This window comes from Mangifera indica, chromosome 6 (genome assembly GCF_011075055.1).
Source record: "Mangifera indica cultivar Alphonso chromosome 6, CATAS_Mindica_2.1, whole genome shotgun sequence".
NCBI lineage: Eukaryota > Viridiplantae > Streptophyta > Magnoliopsida > Sapindales > Anacardiaceae > Mangifera > Mangifera indica.
Window position 1 is genome coordinate 8,946,851 of NC_058142.1, and position 26,483 is coordinate 8,973,333.

The window sequence follows — 26,483 nt, forward strand, 5'->3', positions numbered from 1 at the left end:
CAATCATATCATTTGATTGCCTAATTAAGTACTCAAACTGCATGCATATAATTTTATTGTTTTGGGAAAACCAAATAGATTAATCATTTCGTCTCATTTCAGTGCTATCTCTTTAGCCGGGGTTGGAACGGTTGATGGTATTGGATAAGCTCTATGGTTGGCAATGACCGGATCACAAATTTTGGAGCCCATGATAATGACCCATGGGCACTTAGTTGGCCCGACTAATTATTTAATTTACCTTTCTGTACACTCCAGTTATTGCAAAATGCAGCAGCAGCAGGGCCCAGGAACCCAACAGCTCAGAATATCTGAGTCACTTTTACATGCTTGCCATAATGCTAATTCATAAAAGCAGAAGGGCCAGTTGGCTTTGTATAGAAAATATGCAATACAACACCAAGAAATGGATTCTAGACCCACCAAAGTTTTTAACAATTGGATAGAGATTTGGCTACTGTATTAAGAAAGATAAACTACAATTATGTATCACAGAGACCAAATGGACATGATAAACACCAAACAGTACCATATTGAAAACTGAGATCTCCTAAACTGAAGTATCCACATCCATTCACAAGCTGAACTACTGATAGAGCTGGCAAACAGAGAAACTGATGGACAGGGCAAGTTAGCAGAGTCTACAAAGAGAAGAGGTGCATGTGGAGCAAGAGAGAGACTACATCATGGGCGAGTTCTCTTGTTGCTGCACGAAGGACACTTGTACTGCTTGATATGCTCAGCCCTAGCTGGGGTGATTTTCACACACTTCCCATGGAACCATATTTCGCAGATGTCACAGCAAATCCAGAATTCATCTGATGCATAGTTCTCACCACATGCCCCACACAAAGTTTCACCATGCTCATCTTCATCTTCATCATCCAAGCCATCATCTTCATCTTTCGGCTGCAATTGCTTCAGGTACTTCCCCTGAGATTCAGATCCCCGTTGCTTTTCTCACCCCAGAAAACAAGGCAGAAATGTACCAATTAGTAAGAGTCACCAGGTGAAAAATATTTTAAGCCTAATTCCAAAGACCAGAGAACACAAAGACAGCATGCTTGAATTACCCCATTTCATAAATGATGCCCTGTGTTCATAAACAACTAATGAGAAGTCCTTGAGTTTGTTATCTAGAACTTAAGAAGTACCAGGGCATCATTCCTCATGATTACAGGCAGAGAATGACTTCATCTTGCCACTGCAACCTAGAGTCCTAGACTGATCAATTAACACTGGTTTGTAAATTCGTCAAACCAAACATCTTAAGTGATTTTATGCTTTCACATTATAATCAAACAGCAGATACCAACATAACTGGCAGCCATAATTATGTTCTAGTTTTCTCTGCAAAATGTAAAGATCAGATACAGGAAGTTGTATTTACCGGTTTGGAATTTGACTTGGATTTGTTGCTACTATGATTTGAAACTGATGTCTTCTCCTTTACTTGTTTCATTGCAGCACCAGTCACAACTTCAAATATTGTTGGAAGATCATTTATCATATTAAAAAGTCGTTTTCTGCATCACAAATAACAAAGTGAAACAGTGTTGCACTAAAAAATTAACTCTAATATGAAAATTTATGTATTAGTGAAACAACCATTATTTCAAATATAAATAAATTATCTTAGGTGACAAACAGTTCCTTAATTGCAAGAAACCTGGACCTGTTAAAGTGAAAAAGTTGCTCCTAACAGCATATGATTGAGATCAACGTGACCAAATAAAAAAATTGGCCTCATCTCCATAAAATTATGACTTAGGTATGATACTTTTAAAGCTCAGATGCTAATCATGATATGTTAGATGTAAATACTAAACATCATGCAGTGAAGAAAAAGAGACGCATATGAATTGACAGACCTTGAGTAACCTCAGCAGTGGAGTCTTAATCTCATCTTTTGAAGTCCGAGACCACGGAAAATACTTAATTTTATCATAAACACTGATAACAAACATTATATAACAGCCTTCTGGAACTAAAATAAATTAAAACAGATAATAGTTCAGACCAGTGGCAAGTGATTGACTAGTCAGAAAGTATAGCTTACAAAATGACAATTAATAATAAACTCAATAATTCTGTCTGATAAGTAACATAACACTGCCCTAAATAATGGCCAACCTATGAAAAATCTAAAGCTCGACTCATCACATTATTTCTTTGGCTTAAATAAATGGAGCAAGACACCATTAAGATCATTTGACTTATGTAGAAATGAATCATTTTAATTTTTCAATGTACTTAAAAGTACTTTGCCAAATATATGTAAGACAACAAACAAGAATTTTTAAAGCACAAGAACACAAGTATACACCAAACAAAATTAAGTTTAACTCTACAACCCAAATGTTAATCCCAACTTTATAGAAAGATTTGATAAAGGTCACCCAACTTCATTGTCTCAAAGGAGGGAGAAATATTAGTAAGAAGCAAAAATTTTCTAATGAGTTATATATACCTGTCAGCCTTATCAAATCCAAATCTGGCACCAAAATAAAATGCAACAGCCAGCAGCCATGCATCACTGTGGACAGCAACTAAAGACAGCCAGTCCTTTTCTTGCATGCCATCTCTTGCAAAGTTGATACCCAAAGCTGGCTCTGGAAGCTCCGGAGGCACTTCTTCAGCTGGTAAGTTGACTTCCCATTGCTCACTAGGGAAGCCATACAAGCAGAGATTCTCCTTCTCTGAATAGAAAATAATTATCATAACATGAGTTGAATCTAACAGTACATAATACAGCTATGAATGGAATATGAAAATCAATGAACACATCAAATTATAAACAAAATATGTACTGGAAATTGTATATAAAAAACTATATCCCAGAGCATACATGACACATGTTCAATGGGCTAGTCACAGTTAATAGCAAAAGTCTCTAAACTTCCATACAAATATTGGATTCACCTCTACAAATTGACAGAAACCTGTTCAAGTGGGACCAGAATTGTAAAACCTCTCATAATAACATCCCAAACAAAAATTTCAAGCTGAAACATGAACTAACTGAACTTCATAAATTTAAAAACATGTGATGTTTTAGTTTGAATGGTTATTTTAACATCAACTACATGATAAAAGTGATACAATAAAATTGGGTTCCAGTTCCAACATCCACATAATCTGAGAGAAATACTACAACAATATGCCAACCATCATATATGATTTGTAAGCAAATTTACCTTGCATTAAATGTATGCTTATGCCTACCAGAAATAGAAAACATGACTTATTGCACAACTGTATGGGATGCCTGGACACACTAAGCACATGTCATGATTACACAGCTACAGTGAAATATCAACAGAATGAGAAAGCTACAGGCTACCTTTCATTGTACTCAGTAGATCTCAAAAAGGGTCAAATGTATTTTGTGATCTAAAATAAACATGTCATCACCAAATGCTGGTCTGCAGAAGTAGACACCTGGCAGATGACTTTTGGATACAGTACTACACTTTAGCATTTTAAGCAAGTAGCAGCTCCCAAGATAAATTAAAGCACTAGCACAGGTTTTGCAGAATTTTAACATTATGTGAAAGAGACCCCCCTATCATTCCTAAAAACAGTTTCTTGCAAAATTGGATGAATGCTGCAACATGTTTCCAACCGTTTTTTCAATATTAACAGTTTCCTTGCACATTTGGATGAAGGCTGCGACACATTTAACTCCACAGCAGAACAAACAAACAAAAAGAAATCCAATGAAAGATGGAAACTGTAGAAAATCTGGCAAAACTGCTAGTTATTGTTTTCATTTAGGGATTTGGTTTTTTTTCCCTGTTTTATCTCTTTCTGATCTCTTTCCTGGTTTGGTGGAATAAATCAGGAAACTAAATAAACTCATGATCTCTTTACTTGATTAGTGGAAGAAAATCAAGAAACTGAATAATTACCCTACTGCTGTAACTCCATAAATTAGAAGCTTAATTTCTAATATGATCAGAACAGTGGATTAATCTTTTAATCCCTGTGTTCATGGTATTAGAGCAGGACTTAGGCTCCTTGTTATTTTTAAATTTTTCAGCTTTCATTGCTGACTTTTCCAGTTTCAATTCTCCAGGCCATTTTCTCTAACCAGTTGTATAGCTGTCAACCTCTGGAAAATTTATGCTGCAGTAAGCCAACCTATTGGTGGTCTCAGCTGCTACTGACAAACATGGCCAAGACAACAATGACCAGAATCAGTAGTTCGAGCCATTCCAGTGATTCAGCAGATAATACCAAGTCTAGAGATGGCAACGTGGCAAGGCAGAGCAGGGCAGGGTGGGGCAAGGCTGAATTTCCCATTCCCCTTCCCCCTGAGATTGAATCTTTCCCCATCCCCACCCCACAGGGAAATATTCATCCCCCATTCCCGTCCTGTCCCTGTACAGGGCAGAGCAGAGTGGCAACCCAGTTGGGAGGCAACAATTTATGTAGTAAACAAATAAGTCTACTACACAGTGAATGATCCAAAAGCCATTAAATATGTACAGGGAAATTTATGTAGCAGACAAATAAGTCTACTACACAGTGAATGATCCAAAAGCCATTAAATATGTTTTCTTAGAGTACTCCCTAATTCAAAAAGGTTATTGTTATTTTAGCCCACAAATCAAAAAATTATTTGTCTCTCTTGATGTCACTTTCTTTTTGAACATCTCTCCTTCCCAAAGTAAGAGGAGATTTCTTTAGAAAAATAGCTTGTTGAATTTGTCATCTTTGCCCAAACCTTCTGATCGACCTATGTCTATAATCATGTCCTTACATCTTGTTTAACCCATATCATGTTCATTTGTGTTACAAAAGTTGAGTTAAAAACAACAAAAGATTCACATAATGTCAACTCTCCAGATGAAACTGAGTTATGTGCTTATTCACGAAGAACAAAACCATAAACATGACAAGCAATCACAACTCCAAGGTACAGTCAAGAGTTGGAACTGAACCAAATCCGAGAATGTAGTGATAGAATCAGCAATTGGCAATCCACAATTTGATAATCTTGAGGTTCTGGTGGCCTTAAGAAAGGGAGTCTAAAGTTGTACTCAACACCCTTTAGCCAATTACATGACATTTGACGGATTATCTAGGGCATTTTGGGCTATGACTGTATGAATTCAAAAAGAGAGTATCTCATCCAGCATCCATGAAACTCTCAAGAATCCCAAGTGGAAAGGTAAAGTCCATGGGAAAATGAGAGCCTTGAAATAGAATGGGACGTGGGAGGTTGTTGATTTACCAAAAGGGAAGAAAATTGTTGAATGCAAGTGGATCTTTACAATTAAATACGACTCAGATGGTGGTATTGAGCAATATAAGGCCCATTTGATTGCAAAGCTTTTGCACTGGTTGCAAAGTTAATACAATATGCACCTTCTCTGTTGCAATAAATCTAAATTGGTCCCTTCATCAACTTGATATCAAGAACACCTTCTTAAACAGAGAAATTGAAGAAGAGGTTCACATGAATTCTTCTCCTAGGTTCAGTCAAAGCAACATCAACAAGATTTGTAAACTTAAGAAGTCCTTGTATGGTTTACAAATACAGATTGGGTTGGTTCTGTTAGAGATACGCAGTCTACCTTAGACTACTACACTAAAGTTCAGGGTAATCTAGTAATGTGGAGAAATAAAAAATAGAAAGAATTTGCTTGTAGCAGTGCAGATTTGGCTCAAGAGGGTGCAATAATAAATCAAAGTTGAAATAAAACTTCCCGTGAAAATGTATTGTGACAACAAAGTTGTCATTAGCATAGCCCATACTACCGTGCACTACAATAGAACCAAGCATTTTGAACTTGACAAGCATTTCATTTAAAGAAAAGATCCAAACTAGTGAAATTTGCATGACTTACATTCCCATGAAACAACAAGTAGCAAATATCTTCACCAAAGGTCTTTATAGATCAAATTTCAAAATCTTAGTAGACAAGTTAGGAATCATGAATATCACTTATTCACCAACTTAAGAGGGAGTATAAAAAATCTACTTCTTATTATTCCCTTTTAGGGATTTTTTTTTTCCCGTTTCATTTCTTCTTGATCTATTTCCTTGATTAGTGGAAGAAATCAAGATTCTAAATAATTACCCTACTATTGTGTACTATATAAAATAGAAGTCAGTGTAACATCTTGTTCCGATAACTTGACCCACTGTCAATATATTATCCATGTTGAACAAGGTTTATCACAGTTTTGCTTTTTAGGCTTTGTAATCCAAAATATCTATTGACAGTTTAGGAGCTCATAGGTTATTAAACCAATATTTTGTTATCATCCCCAAGCAATATAGAATGTTCATACATACTCAACACCTCTCATGTGTTTTGTCAATGTGGAATTTGTCTACAGGTGTTACATTTACACACAGTCCCTCCCTCATGGGATTCAGAATTATCGCAAAGGTCTGTCCTACCATCGTTCAAGAAGATATGTAGAGTGGTTGTAATATCATTTATAACATCGTAATCCAATAATCCAAATTATCGTCAAAATATTGTTCACTCCAAACGCATAGTCCATCACAATTTTTCTTTAAACTTTGTAATCCAAATCACATCTTGACAATTTAGAAACTCACAAGCTATTTAATTAATCTTTTGTTATCATCCCAAAGCGATGTTAGATGTCCATACATAGTTACTCTTGTGTTTTGTCTATATAAGATTTATCTAAAGATATTACATTCAACAACTTTATAAGATTCAGCATCCTTATTGAGGTTTATCTCACTACTGTTCAAGAAGAAATGCGAAGTGACTTTAATACCATTTGTTATATCATAGTCCAGTAACACCCACTATCAGGATATTGTCCGCTTTGAATACACAGTTTATCATAAATTTGCTTTTGAGCTTTGTAATCCAAAACATATTTTGACAATTTAAAAACTCACATGTTATTTAATAGATCTTCTATTGTCATCCTCAAGCGATGTGAGATGTCTATACATATCCAATATCTCTCTCATATTTTATCGATATAAGATTTACCTAAGAGTGTTAGTGGATTCAGCTTTTAATCCATGTTTTCATAATCTAACACAAAAACCATAAAATGGATAGTTATGAATTGACAACTAGCTATAAAAGGTCTACCTAGCCCCTAGAAAACTAATGAACTATACCATTATGGCTCCATAACCTAAACATGTACAAAGATTTTGAAAAGAACATTGATCATAAATTTCACTTGTAAAGGGAAAACTTCAACAAGCAGGGATAACAAAAAAAACATAACAAACAACAAAAAATCAACAGACAAGATTTTAATTTCATTACAACAACAACCAACTTAGAAATAGGTAAAGACAACAAAACAACCAAGTGGAAGAGAAAGAACATACCACTTCAAGCATTTGAAACTCTTCAACAATCATATTTAGGATCAAAAGTCAAACTTATCAAGGAATAGTAGACTTCTTGGGAAGTGGTCCAATACAAGCATTTTTATCACACTTCATTATAGCCAGGTAAGCGATACATCATACACAGAACATAAATCTCATAAACATACACAAGATAATGACAAGGAAACCATTTTAACCACTAATATAGCCCCAAAGAAACATAAAACTACCAACAAGGAAAAGCTACCTACCTAACAATGGGAAAACAGCACAAATGTACTAAAAAGAATTTAACAATCTATAAAGCATTTATTTGAGCATTTATCAATAAGTAAAGATACATGAAAAACTTCAAAAGAGAAAGGTAAATCCTTACCAGGATCACACAGTTGATAGAATTCATCAACATCTGCAAAACCAACAAAACATGTCACCAAAATCTCAAAATGAACACATTTCCAAAAGGTCAATTATAGAAGCAAGATTTCACATCTCAATTATTGTTTATAAAAGAGCACTAAATTCACATTTCAATTTCCATATTCATTACAAATTTTCACCAACCACATTGAATACTCATATCCATTGAAAAGGAAAGTACTTCCCAAAAGAAAAAAAAATTAAAGAAGTATTCCCCCTACTTTCCTCTAGTTTCTTGTCAAACAAACATAGAATAACAAAACAATAAACTCCATTATCTTCTCATATAAAAAAGTAGGAAAAGCATAAGCATAAGTAATTCCAAGTTGTCTTCTCTCAAGCTCCGTAACCAACCCAACCCAAACCAAAATACAAGGCACTCAAATAGTTTCTTGACCATGTGTTCTCATTTTCTCAAGAACCAAACATTCAATCCTATAGTAGACAAAATTGGAAACAACCAGATTTAACTAAAACAGGGAATAGTAAAATAGAAGATTTTCAAAGAGAATAAAACATGGAAAACCCATCAAGATACTAATAACAAAACAAAGAACAACAAATAAACTTATATGAACCAAGGTGACCAACTTGCCAGGCTCGCAAACCCAGTCAGCTAGATTCGAAACGGTCAGAACAACATCATCTTGACTCATGCATCAAAACGAGTTGACCTAAAATTGAGCTCAATCTGATATTGTAGACAAACTCAAGTTTTGCTCCTTACAAACTCAAGTTTGGCTCCTTTCAGACTGAGTTGAACTCGAGCATGGTTTGAGGAGAGCTCGTCTTGACTCCTTTAAGTTGAGTCAAACTCAAGCTGGCCCAAACTCAAGCTTAACTGAATTTGAATCCAACCTTAAGCAAAACTATGTGAGTAGGACTCTACAAGCATAAATATGTGAGTAGGACTCTACAAGCATAAATATGTGAATAGAACCATACAAAAAGAAAATATGCGAGAGACTGGACGAGGAGAGAGAAACATATTATAATGATGTGTTGGCTTATGGTTTAAAAAATGTGATGATGGAATAAAAATGCAGATTGCCTGCTAAAGAAAATTCTTGAATTTTTTTCTAAATTCTCTTTGTACTTCTTCTCTCCATACTGTTATTTTCCTCCGAATTTCTTCTTCAATTGTCCACATCATAAACAGTAAAATTCCAAAAATAGACAACTTTGTTCCACTTCTCAAACGTTTTACCTTGGGTAACAAACGCTCATATACCAAGCCGAAAGCATCAGAAAAACACTAAAAATTCTCAATATTACAAATTCTATCTCTCACTTGCACGTACGTTTACTTCCATAACAAACAAAACCTTCACCGTAAAAGGTTGAAAAAGAAAAAAGGAATTTAATTAAAAAACGCATTTACCTCGTAAAAGAATAACATAATAACACTAAAATCCTCAACGCACAATACCCTTCTACAAATTTTAAAAAAAAAAAAAACAAAGAAACCACATTACTGAGCCAAAAATCAACACAAACCCACTAAGATTTTGAAAATCCAAAAAAAAAAACCATAATTGTATTCAGTTTCTTCGATATTCTCTCGAGAACCAGACAGAAAAAACACCTGAAGTGAGAGCTTTGATCATGCCAGCTCTCCGTCCCTTGAAATCTCTAAACACCTCCTCCACTGTGCGCGGATTGTACTGAGCTCCGGCGCCGCCTCCGCCACCTCCCCCGCCGTCCATATCTCAAAACTCGATTAATTTTTTTTTTAAATTGTTTTCAGGAATAAAAAAGTGAGAGTAAAAATAAATAGACTATATATATATAGTGAATGTGGGGACAAGAAAAGGGTAAAATAGGTATTTTGAAATCAATTTAGTGATTTATTTGGAATACTGAAAAGTCTAACGGATTCGAACCTGAAGTTGTAAAAATTTGTTGGTTTGAGTCCGAAACCCAAACCCGACCCAAAAGGCCATAATGTGAAACCAATAGTTATAAATTTTTTTTTGACAAAAGACCTCAAACCCGAAGTTGTAAAAATTCGTTGGGTTGAGTCCGAAAACCCAAACCTGACCCAAAAGGCCATGGTGTGAAACCAATATCGGTATAAATTTTTTTTTCACAAAAACCCTTACTATAATCCAATTGTCTTTTCGAGAACAAATTAATTATATCAAATAAATAAAATTCTTTTTTTTAAGATTTCACATCCTTTGTGATTCAAGTTAGGAGTCGTAAGTAGATAAGTTGTAAACTATAACAAAGCTAATAATCATCAATACTATAAATGTCTTTTCTTAGTGAAATATAATCCATAAAAATGGTCTTTCTAGAGTCATAAACATGTCCAAATTGCTTCACCTTGTATGAAAACAAGGATTACCAGACCAAATTAACATAAATTCCAGAGTCAGATCATAACAACAACAAAACGAAACTCCATTGTCCTTGGATTTTGACAAAACCTCAACACTAAAACCAACACAAAGCTAAGATGGGTAACTAAAAGAGCCAAGGATGACTTCCCAATGGAATAGCACCAGCTGCTTTTTCCCCAATCCTAACTGCTGAGACGGGTCACTGCTCGCCTCACTACTCAACAGAAGACAGGAGGCGCTGCAGGCGCCCACTGTCATTCATATCAGCTGAGCAACCTTGCAGTGTGTGTGAGGGGTAGCCAGAGAACCTGAATTCTGCCTGCTGGAAGATGTCTTCGCCACTGGAGGCACTTGTGATTTCAGACAAGGCTGTAGTGGAAGCAGCTTCTCTATAGGTTCCAGGATGAACTCCAGATTCTGCCGAATTAGCAGTCATGAGTAACTCAGCAGAGCCAAACATATCGACACCGTCACTTGTTGGCATAGATCCTTGGAGCTTCTTTGTGTTCAGAAAGCGCCCACCAGATCCTCTAGCTCGATTGAGTGCATGCCTATGACGAGACTCATGAAGATATGGCTGCAAAGGTTTTGACAGCGCTTGTTAGAGAATATCACATTGTCAAATAACAATAATACCAATATGCCATCATATTCGCAACTGAGGAGCAGGAGGGAGTGGAAAAACTGAGAGGGCAGATACCTTGCGACTTTTGATGAGTCGGTTTTGAGCTTCAAGCTTAGCACGAAGCTTCCTCCTCCTGAGAATAGCTTGATACTGTTTAGCATTGACATAAATGGGCTCATCTTCGCTAATATCCAAAGGCAGTGGCACTCGAGCTGGTGCCATTCCCACCGTTTGAGGAGGATGAATCTGCTGACATTTCAAAGACATGTATCTCATGAGTGGGTAACAGAGAAGACACATGGTTGTATAGTCATAAACCAAAAGTGGTCTGACTTAAATAAGTTTGCAGGTGATAGACTCATTTGAGGACATGAAAATCAGAATCTATATCATAAACCAACAGTCATAACCCCATAGGGTAGAAGAACATATGGTATTTAAATAGATATCTAGAAAACGTTGGATTCTGCAGTTATAAATGCTTGACAAGAACAATTTCAATTAGTTTACAATAATCTTGCATTGATTCCAGAAAGCTCGGACTTTATAAAGCAATATCACTTTGTTAAAGAAATAGCCTAATGATACCAAAAATGAAAGAGAAAAGATGACCTACTTTAAAGAATTAACAAGATAATAAGAAAGCAGAGAGAATAAGAACAAAGTGAGATGCAAAGCAAAGTATATTGATTAAGAAATCATTAAAAAGAGTGATGCTCCCTTCTGGACATTGAAGAATCCAAAGGGTCGGCAAAACATTTGATGCAATTGCTTAAAGAATTGAGTAAGTATGATGCCTTGGAAGGTACTAGGTGAAAAGGGTGGTCTAGAGCTAAGACTTTGAAGAAAGACAAGGTGTTGCAACAAAGTAAACACTCTAAAATAAGAAGAAAAAGAAGATCAGAAGAGCCAACAAGTGACCCTCAATACTAAACTACTTCGGTTGTTTGCTAGAATCCCTTTTTGTCCTTCCTGACCTATCTAAATGCCAAATTCTCCAAAAGTCACAAAAGATGTTTAACTGCACTGAGCACAAAATGTGACCCAACATCCTCCATATAGGCTTAAGCAGATGGCATTAAAGTGAAGCTATGTAAGATTTTTTTTTTTTTTAATTGCATGTCTTCTAGGAAAAGGCTTCATTTGTCTTATAAAAAGGAATACATAAGACCTCTCCCTTATTTGAGTATGCAAGGTCTTAGTAAGCAGAGGGCCATTGATTGCATATAATTTTAATTAATTTCTGTTCTGACAGCAAATATGCTAACAAAAATTTTAAATTGTTCTATTTCTATTGCCTGCAGCCAAACCAAAATTGAAAGAAAGATATCAGAAACTTCACGGTGCTTACCATAGCCTGTGGCCCATAAATAGGAGCAAATAAGCCACCAAAGTATGGTTCAGCAGAATGAAGTTGAACAGGAGCCTGCCATAAGAACAACAGAGCATAAGATTCATTTCATCCACCCATCCAGCATATCATGGACTAGTATTAACTTACAATCGCATTGTTATAGTCAACATGTGAAGGAGCGAAGACAAAATCCTGAGATCCCATTGATGTGGAAAATTCTCCCACGGGTTTCTCATGACTTCCATCAACTCCTGAGCAAGAACAAGAACAGCTAAATTAGACATATATCTGGCTAAACCACAAAATAGACCAAAAAGGGCATAAGATTCTACATAGCATGACAGTTCAATACCTAAAGCCAAGTGAAGAGTTACAGGACTACATACTAATCATTACTAGCTAAAGGTCACAACTCTTTTCCGTATTCTTTTGGAAGCATTTTAAGTTACATCATCTAAGGAAAAAAAGCATACACAAATACAAGAATAAATATATAATATAACCCCAGTTCATATATTAAAGATCTTAGATAATTGATAAGAGCAAGTCTTTCATAAATAAATTAGGAGAGAAAACACCAAAATAAGAAACACTGAGAAGTCATTTATTAACCTGATGCTGCTGATACTATTGTTTGCCCATTAGTATTGCTATCCTTCACACTAGCCTCTTTAGGGCAGGATTGACCAGTTGATTGAGTAGATGATGAATCCTGGTCTTGAGGTTGAAAATTCAACTGCTCAGACTTCAGAATATGCACCAGAGGAACTCCCAGTTTCAAGCTAAAGCTTTTTGAGATAGATGATTGTTTAGCACATGACTCAGTTGAGCTATCCCACGAAGGACAAGTCACATCATAAAGCATTGTTGCAAGGGTAGAACTTGCACCAGAATTTTTCTCACACAAGTTTTGCATTGTCATAAAAGATCAGTCCACTGTCCAGACTATATGACCAGTACTTCAATTCAATCTGCACAAATGTATAACAGCAAACTGTTTGCTATAGTATTCGGCCAACCTTCCAATCAATAGACATTACATTTGAATTAGAAAGCAACCGCAACAAAAGTTTTCAACGTTTTCATAAGATGGAAAGACTTGCAATCTTGAACTGAGTCATACACAGGAAAGGAGCATATACAGAAAGAAAATTGTATTGAAAGTTAATTAATCAATTACATGATACACCACCAAAGTAGACCTCAACTTTAGCATAGACCAAAAGGAAACCCATAGAACTTTGTAAATAATTTAAATAAAATTAAAGAAAGGGAGGAGTGGATGTGGAAGCAACCGAAGCGACAGCTTCACCAGAGCCTATGCTGTATAACATGATTTCAACAAAACCCAAAGGATGCACCATAGAAGATGTGCTTGTATTCTAAGAAGTTCAATCGTTCACATTTTCTAACATCGATACTATCGAACAATTACTGCAGTTCATAACTTAAGGTTATAGTCTAAGTAGCACAAACACGGAAACACTGAAACGTGTTTTCTCAATAATATAAGAAATGGAAACATTGGAAAACATGTAAATATGAAAAACGTAAGAGCTTTTTCATAAATATCAAGTTTTAAAAAATACAGCAGCAAGTTTAAATCCAAATAACCCGGCATGAAACAAATAAAATGTAATTGAATCCAATGAGAGACTAACACTAACAATAATATATAAATCTCAATCACAACCACAAAGCCAAAGGATTATAAAAATGAACATGGCAAGAACACATTCACAATAATTTATAAATTAACAGTTTTCACATCCAATCATACAACAGTTTCTACTGTAGGGCAACAATGCATAACGAAAAATGATGACCAAGTAATAGTACTAAAACTATTTCATTTGTGCCTAAGGATGCATGAGGTTAGTATAATAATTAGATAAAATGATTTATTACATTGCGATAAAGCATACACCTTTGATAATTTAAGAAATTGTATTGACTAATTTTATCTAAAACTTGTTTATTTCTTTGACAGGAAAATCCTTTCTAATACCACTTCCCCATTTTAGTCCTAAGTTTGTAGGATAGCTTCTACCTTGAGCAATTTAAAAAATTTCAATGCACATGTAAGCTGATAATGAAAATATCGAGCCAATAAATTTGTAAACTGTGACTATCATTGTAATTCTTGCCAGTTAGAGCACCTAATATTTTTCTATAAGAATCAGAAACTGCAGCAACACCTAAAACTTTGCTAGCAAGAAAAGAAACACACAGGTAAACGAAAAGCAACAAGGTACCAATTAGCATTTCCAAAATGAAATAAAAAGTTGACAATAGTTCTAGAAAGCAAGCGAAAAAGATAAACACAAACTAAAAAAAATCAAAAATATGAGATTGTGAAATCTTTGAGATCTGAATACACAGACTAAATAAGGAGAAATTAACTACAGAAAAGAGAACTAAACTAACCAAACAATGTGGCTGTGTGAAGCCCTCAGCCAATGAAGAAAATGAATGGCGGCGGAGGAGATGATGTGTGTAAATGTTATGTTAGGGTTTGCAAATGGGATTTGGCTCTCTTAAATAAGGTATTTGAAACGCGTTTCAAAACATGAAATGTGTTTCAAATATTTTAAATAATTTCTTAAACGCACATGAAACGTTTCATACCAATTTTGGGGCATTTTAGTTTCCAAAATGTTTCGGAAACGCAAAAACCCACCATAGGGTGCATTTCTATGATTCCCACGTTATAGTCAATTTATGCTCAGTATTTGTTTTCATTCCAAAGAACCCAAACCAGTTCACAAGGTTTACTGTAATCTGCCTCAAATAAGTTTTTGCAGACATGGTGAAATGATACCTCCAAATTTTAATACCAAAAAAGGCAAAACAGAAGATTTTCAGCTGACTAATTCCTCTGACTTAATTAAATTTCTTACTCCATGAATCAGTAAACAAAGTAATTCCTTAAATACTCTGTCTTTTTTTTTTCAAATTCAACATGGCTATCCAAAGAACCGAGACTTAAACAATGCATGAAAACGCAAACTAACAAACCGAATGAAATAAACTTAATCAGATAGATTAAAACAGAACACTAATTAATTTTAAACGAAACCAAGCATATATATCTCACGGCTCCATAAAAGAAACTGAAATATCTTTGGATTTTCCAATATTTCAATGCACAAAGCATATAAAATAAAAACCCGAAAAAGGAATGCAAATCATACATGCAAATTGAAAACCACAAGCAAAATCTCAAAATAATTTCCACCAATAAATTTAAATCCCACATAGATTCTTACGCAAGACAAGAAAGTTCATAAACCACCAAAACATGCAAAGAGAAACAACTCCTGCTCAAAGGCACTGTCTTAACCTCAAAAGATTCCGAACTGAATAAAAGAAATGAAATCATATAAAAGCAAACAAACAAACACACCCGGAAGAGAGAAAGCCAAGAAAAAAACTGTACCTTTCAAGAATTGATAAACCAACTAGTAACACAGAATATTGATCAATAACAAAATAATAAATGGGAATTTTTCTAACCTTTCAAAGACGCAACTTTCTCCCTCAAAGCTCTCAACTTCACATTCACAAACTCACCCTTTTTTCCCAAAAAACAACACACTCTCTTAACAAAGATACAAACTTGCTCAGCCCGCCACCATGACCATTAACTCAATATCTCCACCACCGCCGCCACCACCACCACCACCAGCTCTGCACCATTTTATATACATTATCTACATAAATTTATTAACAGATTACATAAGTTGAGTTGAGTTGGTTTTGTCTGTAATATATATAATATATAAATAATAGTTTTAAACCAGGAAAACTTTTTCTAGTCGGAATGTTTTAAACAGTCACTACAATTTGGGTCTAGTGACCCGCGTGCTTCCTATCCCTATCCTTTCCCATTTAAGCCGTCTTTCGATAGCTTTTATCTGTAATATAATGTTGTCTTCTTGTGATAAATTCTTGATTACTCGCTCCTCCTCGGCCGTCCCCATATAATTTTTCATCTGAACTTCTTCCCCACGCGCACCTTGGCTTTGCTTGACAACCACTTTCATAGATTTTTGCAAATTCTTTGGATTATATTTTAAGAATTTTCAGATAATTATATGCGGTAAAAAAAGTTTAAAAACAAAATTATAATGGAATATTTATCTAAAATAAATAAATATTTCAATAATAAATTAAATTATTGAATATAAATATTACATATCATATGTCTAAATATTTTTAATAATTTATTTAAAAAATTAATATATAATAATAATTAGATGATTTTTAAATAAGAAAATTATCGTGTCTCATATTATTATATTAGTTTTTATGAAAAAATTAATAAAAAATATTTGTATATTTAATTATATTCTTTATAAATTTATAAAGTAAATTCTGAAACTTCAAATTCACTTAAAGAATATTTGCATAACATGAATAACAAGATTTACAAAATTGTAAAGCAAATTAATATACTCCAAATTTTAGATAGTAGTAAAACAAATATAACATTTGGTGATTTTAAAGATAAAGTAATAAATTCAACAAGTAATTTTAATAATTTTTTTAAAATTAAAATTATTTTTAATTCATTACATGAATTTATGGATTGCTATTATTATTATTATTTAAAGGCAAGTAAATCTATTACAATTCCAATAATAATGGAAGTGTTTAAAAAATGAAGTAGCAAGGGAGAGACTATACCCGGGGTTTAGTCTCAAAAAAATAGTTTGATTTGAATGAGATTTCTAGTTACCAAAAAGAAAAGGAAAAGGCTATTACGAATACAATAAAACCAATGCATATCAACTTTCGAGTGTCTAGCTAATTATCCAAATAATATGTCATTATTTGATTGAGTATTTATCATTATTAAAAATTAACTAAATTATATTATGATAAATTATTTGAATATTTAATTAAATACTTAAAATTCGGTGTACATAACATTATTCATAAAAAACAAACTATACCGAAATTGGATTTGAAAATGTGAATTAAAGAAAGAGATGAAATTAGTGGTTCCCTCCCTATCACTATATATATATATATATATATACACACACACACACACACAAGATTGATGCAACATTGTATAGGCTTAATGATTTTTTCCTCAAAATGTGATATTTTCCCAAATTAATTATCGAGGCCTTTAGTATTTACCTCGCATAATTATACATATTAGTGGGCCAATTTTGTAATTTTAATATTCCAAAATTAAAAATAAAAGTAACATCTAATTACACATCACTACTATTGTAATATTAATTATTCATTCATTCAATGTCTTAATTTAATAAACAAGGCTTTATTAATAAAATGCACTATTATATATCATGATTTCATAAGGCCCAAAGAAAGAGATAAGCATGCCCTCAGTTGGCACTCTTTTGTTACAATATAACAGTTCTTTTATGTTGGTTTCTTTCTTTTTCCCCACTTTGACAATGAAATCTCAAATTATTATTATTTCAAAAACCTAACTTTGCTATTATCATTGAAAAGCACATATAATTAGGTAAAGTTGTAAATTACTTTATTATATGATAATACATTATCTATATACACAATTATATACTAAAAAAATATGCATACGGTTTTAACGAACATTTAAATAACATCCTACTCAAAATATACATTTATGTCTTTGAAAGCCCAACCATGAGCCACATTGCCATACCCCAACGTTCGGTCACAAAATTTGGCAATCCAAATGTATACTCCTTGACCAGTATCTCTTGGACTACCAACCAACCTTTACTTTCTTCAAGAAAATAAAATAAAAGGAGCATACAGAAAAAAAAAAAATTGTAATAAGAATTGAAGTAAGCTACATGCAAGAGTTGCTTTCCGTTTTAAATTAAACCAAATTAATTTGACATGAAAAAAGAACAATAAGAAAAACAGTGCGAACAATCATAGCGAAAGAAAATAAAAATACTAAGAGTGAAGCATATAGGGTTATAAGAATTATATCCCATGATGAAAGAAAAATGGCTCAGCACACATGGGCTTCACAATTTTTAGGCAAACGTTCGCAGCCAGGGGTTTCGATGTGTTCCCAGAATATTGATGTTCCGCTCAGTCTCGAGAGATTCATCCTTGAAAAGCAGAATAGAACAGAGCTGCCAAGAATGTTCATCAGCTGTTCAACCGGCTAAAATTCTCGTCCTTGCTGTAAACACAATGTGTTCAAATGTTATGGAGTGCGGTAAAATTATGCTTCCAGAGTGCTGTAATATCATCTTCAAAAGGCTAAAATATTAGGAGACTTTCAGCTATGACAATTGAATGTAGAGTGATCATAAAGTTGAAAAGAGTAACATAAAATAATTTATATAACATGAAGCAATTTGCTTACAGGCTGCTGGTAGCTTGGCATGTAAAAGAGTGGCCGGCTCTGGCCAACAATCATCTGCGGTCCATACTGCAATAAAAAAAAAAAAAATCAGGTTGATTATTGCACAACAAGAATATGTAACTTTATCCAACACATCCTAAAATAGGTTTAACATCATGTCATACCTGCGGTCCCTGTGGGTGATAATAGGCTTGGGGTGATTGCATTGGAATCTGATGATTATATATGACATGTTGGTGCCCAGCAAATGCAGGTCCAATCTGCAAGAGATGCTAAAGTCGGTCACTAAAAACTGATTTAAAAAAGAGAATATAAATTCACTCTCAAAACAAGCTGAAAAAGATAAATAAATAGTCCAACAGTATAGATTATAATTACCACCCATTTAATCAAGTTGCTTCTTAAAAGATACTAAAAAGCAAATGTGGTAACTAAACCATAACATACTATCAGGGAGAAGGACATGAGAGAAGGAAAAAAAAAAGAAAAGATAAAAACAAATCATGCCTAACCGATAAGTGAATCCCCAAACACAACATCACTTAATCATTCACTCTGAAAGAATCCATCCCAAACCATTCACAAAACTCAGCCGAAACTTGATTGGAGGGTAAAATAATCAATGAAATAGTAGAGTACTTACTCCGAAACCTACAGGCAAGCCAGGCATATGTGGTACTGCAGATACATTAGGTGGATGATAGAAGGGACTATCAGTGACAGGGGATTGGGGCCTGGCACCCACTTGAGATGGGGTGAAACTCTTTGCATTAGGATTGAGTTTAAATTCCTGATATCCACATTTAAAAGAATATCACACTACAGAAAAAGGGAAATCAAGAAGAGAATACATTTTAAAAAATAAAGATAAAATTTGCCATTCTCCAGCCTTAGCAACTTGAGCCCTGACAACACTCTGTCAAATGATCACAAAAACCCACAATATCAAACGCACCTTGGCATGGGGCTTCAATGTTGATCTTTCCGAAGACAAAGAGCCCACTGATGAGCTCGGGGATAAACCCGGACCACTAGAAGCTGAGCCAGCCACTGCACATTCTGAATTGAATGACGCAGAACTACCAGCTCTTCCATGAGAATTTACAGATTGTGGTTCTCCAGGTACTTTACTAGGTGCCGGTGCCTCCAATTGTTCACCAGGTGAACTTTTCTTTTCATTGCTCTTTAATGGAGCATGGGATGGAGCATATGCAGAGGCATTTGCAGATAGTCCCACTTTGTCAGAACTATCTATGTTGCTCTGTAATGACTCTGAATCTACAAGAATTATTGCCCCAAGGTTAGCACTGCAAACTTCCTGGGAAACAATAATATAATATAACAGCCACTTGAATTAAAACTACACCCTCACCTTCTGATTTTGTCAGTTGAGCATCCTCCCGTAGCTGAATTAAAAAACCAGCAATTGATAAAATAGGATCAGGTATAATAGAAGCAAGTAAACTTTAACACACTAGCATAACCACCTCCAAGTTTCCAACAAGAGATGTGCAAAATTAATTCAGATTAAACTCACCAGATGCTCATCTAAAATCTCCTTAGCATCATTATTTCCTCCATTTTCACCAAGCAAATTCTCCTGGACCCTGTAAACTTCAAATTTTGAAACCAATTCTCACAGGATTATACGGAATATATCTGCCTCTATGGACAAGTGATCAATATAAAATAAAGAAAATGAAAAGAAACAAAAACCTATTTTCACTGTCCAAAGTAGAAATACTTTTATGTGGAATTTCAGATGTTATTTGTCTAGCATGATCGTAAGAAACTGAACGATGTGGATCTGCAGCAATACAAGAGTGGGAAGACTGTGCCTCATCCTGATTCACCAACAAGAATGCAGAATATTCTTTAGTTACGAAGACAATCAAAAAGAGCCTTGAAAGAAAAGAAAGACAGCATTATAGTTACAAATATATCCATAATTTTTTCAACCGAATAATTTTCCAACAAACTAATGTTCAGACATCTGTAGAGAAAGTTTAATAGTTCAAAATAAGAATACCCAAGAGCTAGCAAGATGAAAAAAAAAATGCTTTGGGCCAAGCTTTCTTTGGCTTCATGTGCACAAACTCTAAAGTTACAATTGCTTCCGCAATATAGAATATGAGCAAATGCTGACCAAAATAGCAGGTTTGGAAATGCAGAGTTGATTTTTGTCACTAAGATATTGCAACAAACTTAAAAATATGGCAATGTAGTTTAAAGCCAGCATTATGGGCCAGTAACCTTAATAAATAATAAAAGACTTTCCTTTCTTTATAAAATACAACTGAATGTTCGAATGATGAACTTTGCACTTACTTAAGCAGGAAGAGCCTCAGATCCACTTCATATAGTACTGTCTTATAAAATACCTCTGTAACCAGAGCACATACTATGCCTAGTTTCATATTAAAAATCAATAGGAGTTTTACAGAGTGACTTAAAATTACTATGTAAGAAAGTTAAACAAAATTTATAAATTTCCACATAGCAATAATTCCAAAAACCTCCAAGGAACTCTATATGCTCAGCTATAATAAAGGCCATAACGTTATGGTGTGCAATCACCCACCATTCACACCCACTATACATGCTAAATTAGATAAGTGACTATGTTTCAATATACCTACCTAGTCACCTGAAAGAGGAAAAGAGCTCAGAGCTCAGAGCTCAACCATATTTTATAGAAGCATACATGAAGATTTTCAATAAATACTCAAGTTTTAACCAGCTAAACATTATGCCACGGATTCCAGAAAAGGAGATTATCGATAGAGGAACTACCACTAATGAAGTGCTTGAAGAAAATTGAGCTGCATCATTTCTTTTGCCACTGGTCAGATCAGCAGGTCTCTGGCTCACAGAACCAGACAAACCACCAAAGGTCTCATCATTGCGTGAATCCAACATTATATCCTCATCTTCTTCGTATCCACTATCATCAAGGGCACTACCCCTATAGACCGAAGAGAATCTGGTCTCCTCATCAATGTCAAAATTTTCATGAAGGTTCATGCCTCTTTCCTGTTGAACTCATACATAAGCATATGTAAACAATTTGGCAAGACATATTAACCACATAAAAGATTTGAGACAGAGTATGCCACTAGGAAAAGCCTCACCTCTGCTAAATGAAGATCTTGAGTATCCTCACGCTCAATTTCTCTGGCTATCCTCGTAGCTTCTCTTTCCAACTCTCTAGTCTGGGGGCCCCTCAGAAGTTTTGTTGTATAAAGTTCCTCATCAAAAGTGGTCTTCACACCAAATAATTCTTCATTTATTGCAAACTGATTCCAGCTCCTAATACAAAATAAAGATAAAAATTAAGCTAATTGATACAACATATAACAAAGGAAGATGTTAAATAAATTACAATAACAAGAAAATAATTTTTTTTCAATAGGAAACTTAAAAGAACTTCAATAAAAAGAGTATACTTGGATGCAATATATTCCACTCAACTAAACTCAGCTTCAACTTTTCAGGATTAACTACAAAAATCCATTCCCAAACTTAGTAAATTGAAGGTTGCTGATTGAAAGCATTCAGAAATGATCCTACTAATCAAGATATATCAAACCATAAAACAATTCAAGAGATGTAGAGTAGAAATAGTTATTATAACAACCTATTCCGAGGGCCATCAAAAATATTTTCCAATTCAGGCAGCTGTGGATCATCTTCATCTGGGATCCATGGTTCCAGCTCTCTTTCTAAATCTACATGACGAGATTGTGATATAAATGAATCTATCATAATGTCATGTTGCTTTTCTCGTTGTAGTTCATTTGAAAATCCATCCCTGGTTACAGCCACTTCCTGGAATCATCATTAAACATGAATTTAGGTAATTCATATGACAAAAGGATTACATATAATTCTTGTTACCACAGAATTGATAACAATTAACTAGATTATTGCTGCAGAAGAAGTGCAACATATATATTGTGATTCAAAGATGCACTCATGGATCACTTAAACAAAAATCATTCACCAAACTATATTCAAACCAGAACTGCAAACATAAGAATGCAGCACAACCTTTGCTATAACTTGCACAAGTTCACTGGCAGGTATAACAAAAATACTTGAAGGTGCCTTGCTAACAGTCTCCACTTTCTGTCCTCGGGGATTACCATCTTTTGTCATGCGAGCTATTTTCAAGATGACTCCTAATATTCAAAAAAAAAAAATCTTTAGAAAGTGACAGCAAAAAAAAAAAGAATTTTATGTTTACAGAAGAAAACCAAGGAATCAAGACCAATTCACAAAAGGAATGATCAAAGCTTGTTCTTCGACTAAAATAAAAATCAATAGAACATACCAAACTCTTTTTCATCAGTTGTTGCATGAAATATTCCAGAGAATATTGATCCATTTTTCATTTGGACGTCCACAGGAAGTCCTATAAGACTTGTTGCCACATATAATAACCGATCATGGGAAGGGCTCTCACAACCTCCAAATTTGCCACCGCTCAGGACACCTATAGGAACTGCCATTAGAAAGAAAGAGGAAAATTATTTTTAAATCATTTCAGTTCAAGAGAAACTTACCTGTACTTGGTACTCTAGCAGAGTTTGATTTTCCAGATGACAATTTATTCTCCAGCCTAGTCCCCCCTTCTCTTTCACCTCTTCTACGGCCAAATCCATTCGCAGTGGACTTAGGGGGCACAACTTGTTGCAAATTCATCATCAACACAAGAAGCCTCTAGAACATATGGTAAAAAGGTTTTCATAACCACTAAGTCATTCCACTAATTCAAGCATCAGACAGTGGATCCTCAACAAAGCATTCAAATGAATAGATGTAAATATTAGATGAACTCACAGAGAGCTACCATACCAACTAAATAAAATACCTAATGATTCTAAATAGATGTAACCAAAAAGAACAAGACAATAAGTTGGCCAAAATGTGTTTATGGCAACAGTAATAAGGTGGCAAATAAATTTCCACAGAGTTTAAAGCACCTAAGCGATATTGGATCTTCATATGCATTAGTAAACCCCTGAGGACAAATTGTACATACCAACTTGACCCAGTCCATCAAAAACACACCTTCCTAACCAAAAACGATATAATCCCAAACACAACATTTTCAAATTTCAATATATAAACACAACATAAATCTCTTGACAGCATTCTACTGGAATATTCCAAGCATTCAATACGTATATATCTAGAGAGCACCAACGTAAGAAACTAAAGACCATCTCATTGGATCAAAAAAAATCCAAACCTCAAACATCCTACCAAGAGTATCTCTATGTGGCCAAACTCTTTATAGAAGAACAATAGCTTACAAGCACCAAATCACACTGAAAACAACTTTACATCCCATAACAACTTATTCCAAATAATAATAACTTCGTGAAAACAAGCCACAGGCTAACTACTTCACTAATTCAACAATAACCCCCAAAAGAACAATTTTATCGTTCAATCTACAGGGAGAATACCAATCTCTTTGACAACTACCCAAACTACATGTAAATATCTCCAAAGCAACAAGAGTCAACACTAGGACCACATGATCAATCCACCTCAAACATGCTACTAAGAGTATCTATGGCTACATCCTAATCCATAATTCTAGTCTTCTCAAACACCGATAGCTCCCAACTACCAAGCACCTAACCACATGCATAACTTCACAACCGGAAAATTGACATGTCCCAAATACTTAATATGATTGTAACAACAAAATCATCAAACGGAACACGAACTCCACTATCCTCATTACGTTCAACAGCGATATCATCAAATTCGAACGCTCCAGAAACCCTAATTTCTCTAATTCCATTAAAATAAATAAATTTATTTAACAGCATGAAGGTAAAAGCAAAACAAAACAAAACAAGCAAAAACTCCTAAATAAGAACCCAACAATAATTGGAATAACAAATTAGACAGAGTTCCGAGAGTTCGATCGCGTACCTTAATAAGGGAAAAAAGGGGCGGAAACAAGTGGTGAGTTGGGGGGAGTTCGAGTCAGAGAGAGGAGTTTTGACTCGGGGGTCAGGCTTAGACGGAAGGGACGATCACGTGCGAATCACGAGACAACGAGACAGAGAGAGAGGACTCGCTGTGATCCACAGAGAGAAGAGGAAAAGAAGGGAGGGAAAGGGAGAAACCATGTAAGGAACAAGAGTAGTTCTCCTCTGTGTACGGGTGTATGATATACAAGTAGGGTTTTAACTTAGAGATATTAATAAAAAATTATTTTTTAATAAATCTATACAAAATTAATTCATGACTCTAACCAGCCATCTTAATTAAATACAATTTTGCTTCTCCCAAATCTCTTCAATTTAAAAAACCCTAATTCTATTCTTTAAAACTCTCGTTTCTTAAAACTTGAAATCAAATGATAAAAATATTTTAACTTCAAATTCATGAATGATTGTGTTAGTTTATTTACATATTAAAAGAGAGGATAATTTTAATCGAAAATTTAAGGTCTCCAATCGTTACAGAAAATAAATTCTTTAATAAAAACAAAAAAGAAAACATAAACGATGATAAAAATTATCTCTATAATCTAAGAAAAAGATACATATGTCTCTTCTTCACTCTGTCACACCCTCCTCTACGAGAAGAGAATAGGTAATCATTGTTATTCTAATATCGAGAATAGAGATTAAAATTTCTTACAAAAATGAGAATATGAAATAAGATATTCGGCCACACATCTCTCCATTGCCATCCCAACATATTAATATCCACATTATTATGACATTTTTATGGGTAAGTAAACGGTTTAATATGTGTTATTCTAAATTGGTAAAGAGTTTCAGGGCATGTATAAATGATTGAAAATAGCAACCAAAAGAAATTTCCCAAATAGTTTAATTTTTTTAATCACATTGCCTTTCTTCTATAGGATTAAAATGAGGTTAAATATTTTTTTGTCTCAATATAAGAGTCAGAGACCTTTTTTTTTTTTAATGTAATAAAGGGTTAAAAAAATTTTACACATATACAGGATTAAATATTTTTTTTTCTTTAATCAAGGGGTTAAAGATCTTTTTTAAGAGATCAAGGGGCTAAGGAGAATTCAACAAAATAAAGATTTGTCCCTATTCTTGTCTGGTAAGAGAATATATTTTGAAGAGATAAATACCGTTAGACATGGTAGAGGATGGAGTTGACCCATAGCTTTGTTGAACCCCTTTTTTTTTAATATAGTCCAAGTCCAGCACAGAGGGCTTGTAAGCCTAAAAATCAAGTTAGTTGACCGATCCAACACAATCTATTATTGTAATGGCCAATGTAAAATATATATATATATATATATATATATATATATATATATATATATATATATATATATATATATATATATATATATAATTGGCAATGCTTATCATCCCCTTGCCAAAATCAAATTTTTTTATTCTTTATTCTCTTTTTTTTTTTTTCTATATAAACTCTCCTCCCCACCCTTTCCTAAAACATAATTTTTCAATCTCTCTTTATATCTTCTTTCGTCCCTCAATCTCAAACTCAATCAATTTTTAATTATGTTTATCAATTCTGTTTCAATTTGTTTTACAATTTTATATTTTTTTCCTTCTAAATACTTTGATGAACTTAATATGTGATAAATGAAAAATGTGTTTAAACAATTGAGACGAAAAAGGTGAAGAAACAAATAAAACAAAAACAAAAAGTAATACAATCTAATAATCATACACGCGAGTTTCTTAGTATTTATATTGATGGAGAGAATGAGCGACAATTATCCCTGATCAAGTGTTGGGTAAGTCAAAAAAGATGTAATTAAAAAAAGCAAGTCTCAATGTTGCATTAGGGTACAAAAAGTGTGTCGAAGCTTTTTCTAAAAGCTCTTAATTTTTAAAGTTGTAACTCAATATTTTTCTCTATGTAATACACTGAAATCTCTATGTCTAAAGACAACAGAGATACTACCCTCACCACCATTGCTCTCGGAGGTGAATTTGTGAAGTGAAATTTTGAGAGTTTTGTGGTTTTGAAGCAATGAGGAGAGTCGGTGCATGGGTGAC

The 26,483-nt window shown here is 34.1% G+C and overlaps 3 protein-coding genes across 10 annotated transcripts; all 3 read right to left on the reverse strand.

The window, feature by feature from the left end:
• Positions 1-342: 342 nt before the first annotated feature.
• Positions 343-9,524, reverse strand: LOC123219333 (PHD finger protein ALFIN-LIKE 4-like). The gene is made up of 5 exons (XM_044641227.1): positions 9,354-9,524; positions 7,725-7,757; positions 2,471-2,699; positions 1,391-1,526; positions 343-954 (listed from the first exon to the last, which is right to left on the reverse strand). Exons 1-5 carry the CDS (start codon positions 9,472-9,474, stop codon positions 685-687), a joined length of 789 nt encoding a protein of 262 aa, XP_044497162.1. The 5' UTR covers positions 9,475-9,524; the 3' UTR covers positions 343-684.
• Positions 9,525-9,990: 466 nt separating this feature from the next.
• On the reverse strand, positions 9,991-15,987 carry LOC123218749 (nuclear transcription factor Y subunit A-3-like). Of its 5 annotated transcripts, none has more exons than XM_044640348.1 (6): positions 15,609-15,987; positions 12,705-13,063; positions 12,240-12,343; positions 12,090-12,164; positions 10,814-10,987; positions 9,991-10,690 (listed from the first exon to the last, which is right to left on the reverse strand). In XM_044640348.1, exons 2-6 carry the CDS (start codon positions 13,012-13,014, stop codon positions 10,328-10,330), a joined length of 1,026 nt encoding a protein of 341 aa, XP_044496283.1. In that variant the 5' UTR covers positions 13,015-13,063; positions 15,609-15,987; the 3' UTR covers positions 9,991-10,327. The 5 variants fall into 5 exon arrangements, with proteins under 5 accessions (XP_044496283.1, XP_044496284.1, XP_044496285.1 ...); XM_044640349.1 differs by having other exon boundaries at positions 12,705-13,086; XM_044640350.1 differs by having other exon boundaries at positions 12,705-13,111.
• A 1,884-nt stretch (positions 15,988-17,871) lies between these two features.
• Positions 17,872-24,617, reverse strand: LOC123218748 (polyadenylate-binding protein-interacting protein 3-like). 4 transcript variants are annotated; one of them, XM_044640346.1, is made up of 15 exons: positions 24,394-24,617; positions 23,007-23,163; positions 22,775-22,936; positions 22,492-22,622; positions 22,079-22,269; positions 21,573-21,750; positions 21,235-21,474; positions 20,158-20,285; positions 19,979-20,048; positions 19,814-19,847; positions 19,568-19,719; positions 19,085-19,231; positions 18,606-18,713; positions 18,442-18,507; positions 17,872-18,255 (listed from the first exon to the last, which is right to left on the reverse strand). In XM_044640346.1, exons 2-15 carry the CDS (start codon positions 23,146-23,148, stop codon positions 18,238-18,240), a joined length of 1,767 nt encoding a protein of 588 aa, XP_044496281.1. In that variant the 5' UTR covers positions 23,149-23,163; positions 24,394-24,617; the 3' UTR covers positions 17,872-18,237. The 4 variants fall into 4 exon arrangements, with proteins under 4 accessions (XP_044496281.1, XP_044496278.1, XP_044496280.1 ...); XM_044640343.1 differs by having other exon boundaries at positions 19,397-19,719; positions 23,007-23,161; positions 24,394-24,616; XM_044640345.1 differs by having other exon boundaries at positions 19,397-19,719; positions 19,979-20,055; positions 20,186-20,285; positions 24,394-24,616.
• Between the last annotated feature and the right edge of the window lie 1,866 nt (positions 24,618-26,483).

Coding starts and splice junctions, on each gene's coding strand:
- LOC123219333 (XM_044641227.1), bottom strand. CDS start 9,474: ATGGACGGCGGGGGAGGTGGCGGAGGCGGCGCCGGAGCTCAGTACAAT. Junction 2,700..7,724: donor CTATCAACTGTGTGATCCTG/GTAAGGATTTAC, acceptor TTTTCTATTCAG/AGAAGGAGAATCTCTGCTTG. Junction 1,527..2,470: donor GGATTTGATAAGGCTGACAG/GTATATATAACT, acceptor TTTGTGATGCAG/AAAACGACTTTTTAATATGA.
- LOC123218749 (XM_044640348.1), bottom strand. CDS start 13,014: ATGACAATGCAAAACTTGTGTGAGAAAAATTCTGGTGCAAGTTCTACC. Junction 10,988..12,089: donor TTTATGGGCCACAGGCTATG/GTAAGCACCGTG, acceptor TTGAAATGTCAG/CAGATTCATCCTCCTCAAAC. Junction 10,691..10,813: donor GACTCATCAAAAGTCGCAAG/GTATCTGCCCTC, acceptor AAACCTTTGCAG/CCATATCTTCATGAGTCTCG.
- LOC123218748 (XM_044640343.1), bottom strand. CDS start 23,148: ATGATGAATTTGCAACAAGTTGTGCCCCCTAAGTCCACTGCGAATGGA. Junction 20,049..20,157: donor ACTTTGGACAGTGAAAATAG/GTTTTTGTTTCT, acceptor TGAAGTTTACAG/GGTCCAGGAGAATTTGCTTG. Junction 19,232..19,396: donor CATTGAAGCCCCATGCCAAG/GTGCGTTTGATA, acceptor TGTGGATATCAG/GAATTTAAACTCAATCCTAA.